Below are 11,151 nucleotides of genomic sequence, written 5' to 3' on the forward strand. Positions count from 1 at the left end.
TTTTCTTCTTTTATGTCTGTGTTTCTTTTTCACTATATGAAATTCTTTTATTTTTGTTATGTAACTTTGGTCATTTAAAACAACATTAAATTCTGATTATAACAAAAAGAGGTTAGTTTGCATTTATTGCTCAGTGTATTTTAAATCTGTGCTTCAATTATATGGGTGCCAGTAATTTTGAACTGTAAAAAGTAACTTTAAAGAAACAAGAAACAGTCATGAACAAAAACAAGTTCAACATTTAGTGTCTTTATAAAACAGATTTGCAAAATATAGCCAAGGTTCATTCATTTAAATAGGCATAAATATCATGAAAATACTTTCCCATTTCAGTTCAAATGATTTTGGAACAGCTGTTTACATTAATCAGAGATGAACAACTTATGAAAAAAATGCATCTGAAACTTTTGATTGTTAGCTGCAGAAAAACACAAGCACAAGGCTAAAGCGGCAGTCAGTTAATCAGAAATGTACATTTTCTGAAGACACATATTCATATACAATAAAACAATTTCAAATCTGCCAAATATCAAAGTATGCATCTTTGGATCTATTGCTAGAGCAATACATTTTTATTTTATTTTATTTTACGCTTTTTTACATCATAAGCAATGAAACAGTAATTAACACCACCATGGTCGCATGTTTGTGACTATATACAATAGTGCAGACAAAGAGCTTAAATCAGAACAAGGCAGTGGAATAACACATTATAAAATATCTGATTTATCTTACTTCAAGTGGGTTCCCCTTTTACTAACCATTTCAACATAAACTGAACAAGTACCACACTACACCTCAGTGGTGACCAAATGCAAATTTTTAAAGTACTGTTTATTTACTTTTTAAAATAAACATCAAAAGATTATTTCAAGGAAAATTCACTGCATCCTCCAGTTTGGTTGTAGGCTCTTGTATGTAAGACTTAATAACCCACACTTTTAAAATTTATCATGTGGGTACATAGCTGTATGTTTTACATTTCACATTCATTATTAGTTACTCATTAAAATAATAATAATAAAAAAACAATTGCAATAGGAAGTGCTATGAGAGGATCAGATTGGCTTTTTCCTGCATATGAAATTTTTTTTCTTTATCAAACCTGAATCCCATCTACTATCAGATTGTGCAAATACATATGTATATAATTATTCAACATCTACATAATCACTTGTAATTGGACTTTACTTCTCCAGAAATTCAGTTCGTCTGGGTTGTAACCACATCAGCAGGCTTCACAAAGCTTCATTCTTCAAAAGGATGTCACTTTTTTTCCCTTTCATTTTAAAAGGTGCTTCAGCTTCTGAGAGCAGAACAGACACAGGCCTCACACAAATCTTTTCTTTTTTTTTTCTGATCACAGTTCATTTGGCGGGCTCAGGGATGGGCAGAGCACGCTCCAGTCTCATGGTCCATGGGTCAGGGGTTGTGGCATAAAACGGAGAGCGGCTGAGCACTTCCTCCCCAGCCAAGGCGAAGGCAAACACGCCCCTCTGCCTCCCTGCTTCTGCCTTCTCCTCCGCCATGTGTTTAGCTTCTTCTCTCCGCTCCTCCCTGCTCTCATGGCCCGCGCCGTCCTTAAATCCCAGGCCCCTGTTGCCCAGGCCGAGCAACTCCCCAAGTCCGTGACTCTTGACCCTGTGGTATGTGGAGCCTAAGCCGTTGGTGGCAACGCCAGGGGGGGACAGGAAGCTTCCAGTGGGCGTGGACCGCCATGCAGCCGGTTTGCGTCCTCGCCGGGGGCGAGAGATACGGCAGCTCTGCCTCTTGATGTGTCGATGTAGGTGGTCGGAGCGTGTGAAACTTTTGTAGCAGTGCTCACACTGGTACGGACGGACACCCGTGTGGATCCTCAGGTGGTTCTTCAGGTCGTAGTTGTGGACAAACTTGGAGTTGCAGTGAAGGCAGATGTAGGGTCGTTCACCGGTGTGCTTCCTCATGTGGATCTTCAGTTTGTCCTGTCTGGGAAATGGGAAACGGCATCTGTTTAGTTCAGAGTTAATTTCTATCATCACATGATTGCAGTGCTGATCAGTGTATGAAGGTTGGATCGTTTAGCTGCTGATAATAACAATAACAATGATAATAATCTAGAACAGGTGGAAAATGTGCCCAAGGAAGATGTTGGCGAGCGACACATTGCTAATGCGGAGGGGGCTTTCCACTTGAAGCGCTCTAAAATTCAGATGAGGTAAACCTCAGACAAAAAGAGCATGGGGTAGTTTTTCCGTTAACCCTGCTGTTTGAAATAACCACATTACTTCAAATGCACGTGAACACGAAGGCTTCAGGATGGTGGCTTATCAATGCAAAAAACAAACAAACAAACAAACAAACAGTGAAATAATTTGCAATAAGTAGGAAATAAGTTGACTGCAATGTGACGTTCATCCAGTTTTGACTGTCAGAAAGTCATTTTTTTATGTACATGCAGATGAATGAGATATTTTGTTTTTTTAAGAAAATCTTTTCCTGCAGTGGAAACATCTCAAAGTGCAGAAAATTTAATTTGCAGCACTGATATCTGATATCAGGTCTGTTCTCATGTCAGAAAAAAAATGTAGCCGGGGGTTTTCAGAGGTGCAGCACCTACACCTTCCATGTCTCACACCTATTCATGCAAATTAATTCTTTGTGGTTCAGTGACATAGTTCTGTGTGACATTTAATCACTTTGGTCCAAAATGTAATACTTTATCCTTGATTAACAACCGTTCCACCATGTTTAAACTATATTGGCTCTAAACAGTTTGAATTAGATAGTTATGACCTGGGATGCACATAACTGGTACTTATGGTGCTTGTGCGTACTAAAAATAAATAATGCACAGCAGAAAACACAAAGGAAGCACTTCATAGGAGGAAAGCAACAAGAGATTGTAGGAAAAGTGTTGTTGTGTGCTGTGCATCAGTGATTTTTAGCACACATGAGCACCATGAGTACCAGTTATGTGCACCCCTGGTTATGACCCTGAGTTTGGCTTTTTGTGCTCAGCCAAGGTCAAGAATCAAGTGACTACTAGATAGGCAAACTCTGATTTCATATTATTGTTTGACAGTAGCTTGAGGGTATCTTGAGCCAGTTCCTCAGAATTTAGGAATAGCCTTCCTAAATTTTGAAATTGATCTGAGACCTTGAAATGTATCTGTTCTCTCTCTTCCAATCAGATCACTGTGTCTTTAGCTAACCCTCAAACCTTCCAACCAGTTTGGTCCAAATTGGATCAAAAGTATTTGAGTTATTATGTATTTGGGTTGAAATCAATACGCTCGTATGAGCCACCATGAAAGTCAAATCAAATCTGGCAGCATGTGCTGGTGCCGTGCTTAATCACCTCCACAACCCCATGGAACCACCTTTGGTCTTGAATGGCAATCACCCAGACAGACAACCAGTCCATCCACATATCTCTAAAAGTAACCATCTATCTCTTCAGTTCTCCAGCCACCGGGGTTCTCTACACTCAGGCACACCAGGACGTGCTGGATCATGCAAAGGGAAACTTACCACATGGCCAAATCGATGAAGATGATGCTACCTCACAATGCTAGTGATACTCAGTGATGCACAGTAATACACTGGAGAGCAACAAGGTGCATGGCGTGACCCAGGTGCCAAACCTGTGGTGGTTCATGTGGGTGGGCAGCTGGAACATCCTTTCTCTCAGAAGGGCTTCCTATTGTCTTTCTGCCAAACCTCATGTGAGTGTGCCTCAGAGCACAATCAAGCTCAGTGGAGATGTCTCACAGAGCAGTGGCCCAGATATGGACTTATGTGACATACGTCACAGTAATCAAACGCGGGACCTAAATTTGGTTTATGGCAGGTTAATTTCCACATGTTCACACATAGAACTTTGGAATATTGAGGATGTTGCACATCAAACTCCAGCCATTTTTAAACTATACAAAGATGAGTCAACTATTTTCTACAATATGGCTCTTTAAAGGAGCCCAAACAATATATTGCGCATGTTAGCTATGATATATGGTATTTTCCGAAGCATGATCCAGAATGGTGGTGCCTCAATACCTAAAATAGATTAAAGTTACCACACGATCAAGATCCCAATAAATTCACATACTGTAGGTGACAATGTTGCAAACGTCACTTCCTACAGCTTTAAGCATTTTTAGGAATATGTGAAATTATCCATTTTAACAGCACAGTTTTCCAGGGAGGGTCCCAAAACATTGTACATGATTTCTATTCTTTGCTTTATGAGCACAAAAATATTGCACTATCTTGACGTGCATCTGTTCCCATCATGCCTTGGCACAATCCTGTTAGCAATCCTTTATCTGTGTCTTTATTTTCTGTTAGCATGTGTGTTCTTTGTGTGTATTCTCAATTTTTGAAAAAAAAAATGCAGGGCCTCGTGTAAACGCGAGGCCCCTGACCTTTAGCCAGAGCAAGCCCGTGCATTAATCTGCTCCTACTTGTTGCTAAGAATCCCAGCAACTGTTCCGGGCCTGCCGGTGGCAGATCGATAGCTACTTTTAGTAGTAGGGACTCTGGTGTGGTTGAGGGGTCACCTTTTGGGACCCAAGGATGTTTTAGGATCTCACGGATCCGGCAACGAGTCTGACCTGGCTTACTGAATGTTAAGGCAAATGTGGAAGTTTGCTCGACCTAAAGTTCCAGCACATAATTATCACAAGCAAAATGATCAATTTCTTGAGAAACTAGCTTTTGTGCTCTAAATGTGCACGCTCACACTGGTCAGACAATTGGTGAAATGCTGAAATCACCTTTTTGTGATTAAAAGTTTGGAACAAATTTTTTTTTTCTTCAAAATACGGCGCAATTAAAGGGAAACTTGTGTTTTATGGCAACATTTAATCCAGACACTTTTGTGGTTTGGGTACTGACTTCAGTGCATGTGGAAGTATTGTGGTGAGTTCTGAGTGTCCGTGTATGTGTGAGCAACATAACTCATAGTTTTGTTCCAGTGTGGACCAAACCTTTTCAGTCCACACTGGAAAGAAAATCAAATAAAAAGTCCAGGTTACAGGCCAAAAATCTACCCCAGTGCTTATATACAGTGTATATTTCAAAAGGCGAGTCCAAGGAATTGGTTAAAGATACACATATGGTTACTATTAAACAGTAATACAAAGTCATATATTGCCTTCCTATTAGTCACATGACCTTTGACCGTAGGTGGTCTTGACAGGTCAAACCCATTGATAATTGCTATTTTAAATGAATTGTTAATATGAAGTAGGATTTTTCTTGGTAAGATGACCTTTGATCTTGGGTGACCTGAAAAGGTCAAGGTCATACCTGTTTAACTCAAACAGTTTTAGAGCCAATATGGATGAAACATGGAAGGGTTGTGTGTTAATCAGTGATAAAGTGGCTCAGTTCTGGACAAAAATTATTAGATTTCAAGGTCACACATAACCACAGATTACAGCATCAGAGTCTCAAAGAATTATCATGTTTTCTGGAGTATAAGTTGCATTATTATTATTATTATTATTATTATTATTATTATTACCTCTGCCAAGGAGGTTATGTTTTCGGTCGGGTTTGTTTGTTTGTGTGTCTGTCTGTTTGTCAGCAGGATAACTCAAAAAGTTTTTGAACGGATTTTGATGAAATGTTGTGGAGTGGTTGGAAATGACAAGAGGAACAAGTGATTAAATTTTAGTGGTGATCCAGATCACGATCCACATCCCGATGCTAAAGCGTTAGCATGTCTATGGCATTTTCAATGTTAAAAGTTAGCATTAAGCAGGTGCAGCTGTGCAGGATAACTCAAAATGTTTTGAACAGATTTTGATGAAATTTTGTGGAGTGGTTGGAAATGACAAGAGGAACAAGTGATTAATTTTTAACGGTGATCCGGATCACGATCCGGATCCCGATGCTAACGCATTAGCATGTCTATGGCATTTTCAATGTTAAAAGTTAGCATTAAGCAGTTGCAGTTATCATCACGTTTGGGTGCATTTGTTTTCAAATTGTAATATTTTCTTAAATTTATTTTTGTTTATATATTAATAATCTAATGATTATTATATACAATTTTAGAGAAAGAGACAAAAATAAATAGATCACTCTGCCAAGGAGGGAATCTCTTTAGGGTCAGTGACCCTATGTTCTTGTTTAGAGAAGTGTTTCATAAATGTTAAAAAAAAATCATATATTTGGAGTTTAGTTGAATAATAAATTGAATTTTATCTCTTTTTTGTTTTTGTCTATAAGCACATGCAATATCAATATCAGTGCTCAGATGACAGTAGCTTCTGGAAAAGGTGCAAGTTGCAATAAACTGTGATGCCAAGCGCTAAGGATACATGCTATCCAGTCACAGCAGATGAAACTTTTTTTTACTACTGAGCAAACATCATTGTTAGACTTTTTTAGGTTCAATGATTGATGTTATGGCGTCAGTGACTGTCAGTGATGTTATGGCGGAGGTTTGCACTCTCTGAGTGCTTCTAGTTATTATTATTATTATTATTATTATTTTTTTACTAAATTGGGAGGTCCTTTGGATTTATATACAAAAAAAGTGTTGATTGTTATTATTGCCACCAATAATAATATTAAATCGGAATAAAGCAGACTTGGTGTATTATTATTACGACTAATACTAATAATAATGATGACTATTTATTTTGAGTTTTCCCAGAAATCAAAACACTAAATCAAATAAACTCCAATAATAAAAGAATAAAGTCAAATTTAAAAAGCATTTTACAGCAATGCACAAATCCTGTATTAAGATCTGATATTACAGGCAAAAGGTGCGACTTATCAATATTACAGTATCGTATGTTTTTCCCCTCTTCAAGAAGCAGTTTTTTGACATAATACTCTGGAAATTTCCATAAATTAGTGTCAAACATTTAAGGTGTTTGTGTTGCACTCTCTAATTGCCATTAAAACTTTTACTCTATTTTTGAATTTCATTCCAAAATCTATAATTTTACAATAGTTTGTGCACATTTTATGACTTGAAGGAAGTAAAGAATCACACTAAGGTTGCAGTTTGTAAGTTATGAACTGGCTCTGCAGAAACAGAGTCCTGCTTCTTGTACCTTGTGAATCGTACTTCACAGATGGTGCACATGTATGGTTTCTCTCCTGTGTGCGTCCTCATGTGCCGTGGCAGTTTCCCCGCCCCTTGGATGACCTTGTTGCAGATCGGGCACTGCTGTGATGCTTTAGGCTTTATCTTCCTCTCCTCCTCCAGCTGCCAGGGAGGGAACAGCGTCCCCAGGTGCGACGCAGAGCTCAGGAAGTTCAGATATGACCGGAAATCCGCTTCATCTTTGAAAGTGTGACCGTCTGTCTGCGCCAACCCAGGAGTCACCGTGTTCCCCAAACTGGAGCTGACTATGTCTTTCAGGAAGTCGGCGTGAAGCAGACTGGGTGGCACTTCTTCTTTCATCTCCTCCTTTATGATCTCACGTTTTACAGCTAGATCGAGGGGCCTGGAGGTCTCGAGCATGGCGGGATAGGTGTGGGGAAGCCTGGCTTGCTGTGAGCCTCCTGTGTGGGGATGCTGATGGTGACCAGGGTCCAAGAGCTGCTGGGGGAAGGCGGGGAATTCTGTGGTCCACATAGAGGGGTAGAAGCCTGTAAGAAGAGGAGAGAAGGTGGCTGCCCTGTCCAGCGTTGACATGCGAGGGTATAGCCCCTCCTGGAGCAGAGACTCGATGGAGAAGTCCTTTAGAGTCCGACTCTCCATTGTCTCCTGCAACACAAGACAACACAGCTTCATCAACCTGCTTTTATTCAGAACTTTCTTATAAAAGACATCAGAAGTGCTGAGTGACAGACCTGTTTCCCCCTCATGGCGTCTGGGGACTGAGACTGAGATGACTGTCTGTGCAGCTCGTACTGCTGCTGGTATGTGGAGGTGCCAGGAGGCGGGGAGTCTTCTGCTCCCAGAGGTGTCCGCTCCCCCCTGCTCCTCTCCGACGACTGCAGTGACCTCTCACTCACGTTGTCCTCCTCTTCCTCGTGCTCATCCTTCCGTGATCCCATGTCCTCATCTTCCTCCTCCTCCTCTTCTTCCTCCTCCTCATCTTCCTCCTCATCCTCCTCCTCCTCACCTTCCTCCTCTCTGCCCCCTCCGCCGCCACCCCCACCCCCGCTGTCCATGATCTCCAGGCACACGTTGATGATGCACGGGATCTCTAGCATCTGCGCAGCGTTCAGGATCTCCTTGACATTGGAGGCAGTCACCGTCAGAGTCGAGGTGTAGGCGAACTCCAGGATGGCTGTTAGACACTCCGGAGCTACGAAGTTGATTTCGTACACCGTAGCGGCGTGATGATGCTCTCCGCTGCCAGTGGAAGCCACTGTGAAGAGCTTCTTGAAGTACTGGCTGCAGGCAGCCAAGACGGAGCGGTGGGTCCTGTACTCCTGGTCACGGACAATGAGGATGACGTCACAGAGGAGTCCATCACGGCGCTGTTCATTAAGGCTGCAGAGAACGTCGGTGCTGTGATTTGGGAAGGGGATTCCAATGAGGTCGTCTTCTCTGTGATGAACCATCTCTCTTTGTAACTAAAAAATATATACATATAGAAAGAATGCAGTCAAACTTTCACAATACTGCAATATTTTTTCTCTCAAAACCTCCATTTATTCTCACAGGCAGCAGAGTATTTTATTTTCCAACCCTTGTTCATTTTAACCTGTCCTTTTTTGATTGCCTCTTCAGATATGGTGATTTGTAACGCGGTTCATATCTGTGACACAGTCACAGCAGTGAATGATAATTCACTCAGCGCTGATCGCTCGGCAACTAATGGGTCAAAGGTTCAAGTTCACCGCTTACAAGGATGGAGCAGCACTTGAGATGCAGCACCGATTTTCTTGATGGGGAAATGGCAATAGGGTGCAGAAAACAGTCTGAACAGTCAGTTAAAGGGGCGTAGTGGGTGTTCGTGCATGACCCAGACCCCGCCCCTACTGCACCTGCATCATCCCGTGGTCAATCCTGTGTTGATGGACCAATCATTCACAGTAAACATGTGGTTCAAAGCTGTTATTAAACTTTTTCACTTTTATCATGAGTCTTAACTTTTATTTAGTTGTTAATTTTTATTTCCAGTTGAGTGTCACTGTAGTTTGACGCAACAGTATGCGCATCCCTGTGTGTTGACGCAGGTGACCGCCTGCGTAAGGAGGATCTGAATCTTGAGCTATATAAATTTCAGAAAAAAGCTTTTCGTGGAAATTTAGACCAGGCTTTTGGAGGTGGTGATAAATGACACGTTCCTTTTCTGCTGCCGCATGACAGAAATGCACCAATGCTGCACTGAACGCAAAAAATATATAATGCAGTGCTAATATATATATATATATATATATATATATATATATACGAGGGCTGTCAATAAAGTAACGGTCCTTTTTATTTTTTTCAAAAACTATATGGATTTCATTCATATGTTTTTACGTCAGACATGCTTGAACCCTCGTGCGCATGCGTGAGTTTTTCCACGCCTGTCGGTGACGTCATTCGCCTGTGAGCACTCCTTGTGGGAGGAGTCGTCCAGCCCCTCGTCGGAATTCCTTTGTCTGAGAAGTTGCTGAGAGACTGGCGCGTTGTTGTCCGCACGTCTTTCATTAAAAAAATCTCCTTTAACAGTGGAATATCCGGATAAAATGCTGAAACCGACTTCTTCTGAAACTTCTCTGTTCTCTCACGACGTCCTGGATCAATAGAGCCTGAAATGTGGAGGTTTTCAGCTTGAACAGGCTGATGACGCCGCCTGAGAGCGCTGCGCGACGTCTCGCACCATGAAAAGTCCTTAAAGCGACAGAATCACCTCAAAATCTCTCATCAGCCGTTAAACTTTTCACTGAAAACCAGCTTAATTTTTCGAACCGTGTCCACTTCGATGTGTCTCACAGGTTTAGAAAAAATTTTGATCAAACAACGCGCCAGTCTCTCAGCAACTTCTCAGACAAAGGAATTCCGACGAGGGGCTGGACGACTCCTCCCACAAGTAGTGCTCACAGGCGAATGACGTCACCGACAGGCGTGGAAAAACTCACGCATGCGCACGAGGGTTCAAGCATGTCTGACGTAAAAACATATGAATGAAATCCATATAGTTTTTGAAAAAAATAAAAAGGACCGTTACTTTATTGACAGCCCTCGTATATGAGACAGAGAGAAAGAGAGAGCGAGAGAGATAGTAAAAAAGTAAGTCCCTTTGGCTGCTCCCTTGTTTTTACTTGGGGTCACCACAGCAGATCCAAAGTGGGTCTGCAAGTTGATTTGACACAAATTTCACGCCGGATGCCCTTCCTGATGCAACTCCACATTACATGGAGAAATGTGGCAGGGGTGGGGTTTGAACTGGGAACCTTCTGCACTGAGGATCTTACTAATTAATGTAACAAATGTAAAATTATATACAATTAATTATACATTTGTTATTCACCTTAATTATTTAAGATCCTGTTGTCTTATGTATACTTTGTACATGTTCAATCAAACGCCTCTATTTCTTCACGTGATAATTTCACAAGGACTGCAGTGGAAATAAGCGTTTATGTTTTATTGTGTTATCTGTGTATCATTGCTACATTCACCTCTGTATGATTATATTGATGTTGCAGAATAAACTCAATCAGTCAATCAATCATAAACACTATTTGATTTACATTTTAATGGTGTCTGCAGGAGGAGGTGCATGTGCGAATACATGAGCTTTTGAAAAAGGTGAAAGTTAGCTTTGACTGCGTGTGATGCGCGTGCATGCTGACATCCGCAAGATGTCTTGTAAATCATTCCAGAGGTGTTATCAGGTTATACAGCGTTTTCAGTTTTAGAAGTTGTTATTTGTCACTAGCTTTTACATAATATATGAGAAAGAGATGATTATATTTACACAAAAACGAAGTGGAGTTAGCAGCTAGCTAGACCAGCCAGTGACGACACCAACGTCTGCGTCTTGTAAATCATTTCAGATGTGCTGTCGGGTTACAAAAACAAAAGTGTTTATTTCTTGCTAGCTTTTGCATAAATGTGTTATATTTAGCTAGAACCAAAAGCAGTTTTGGATCAATTTTTTTTTTTTTTTTGGTAGGATTTTTAAGTAGGAAAACAAATGACAAAGTGCTCTACATAGTAAAACATCAAGACACAACCATAAAAGCAAAATGTGT

The 11,151-nt window shown here is 40.8% G+C and overlaps 1 protein-coding gene across 1 annotated transcript; it reads right to left on the reverse strand.

The window, feature by feature from the left end:
- Positions 1-593: 593 nt before the first annotated feature.
- On the reverse strand, positions 594-8,528 carry LOC117529859 (zinc finger and BTB domain-containing protein 7C). The gene is made up of 3 exons (XM_034192736.1): positions 7,801-8,528; positions 7,056-7,714; positions 594-1,965 (listed from the first exon to the last, which is right to left on the reverse strand). Exons 1-3 carry the CDS (start codon positions 8,518-8,520, stop codon positions 1,368-1,370), a joined length of 1,977 nt encoding a protein of 658 aa, XP_034048627.1. The 5' UTR covers positions 8,521-8,528; the 3' UTR covers positions 594-1,367.
- Between the last annotated feature and the right edge of the window lie 2,623 nt (positions 8,529-11,151).

Source organism: Thalassophryne amazonica, chromosome 17 (genome assembly GCF_902500255.1).
Source record: "Thalassophryne amazonica chromosome 17, fThaAma1.1, whole genome shotgun sequence".
Taxonomy (NCBI): Eukaryota; Metazoa; Chordata; class Actinopteri; order Batrachoidiformes; family Batrachoididae; genus Thalassophryne; species Thalassophryne amazonica.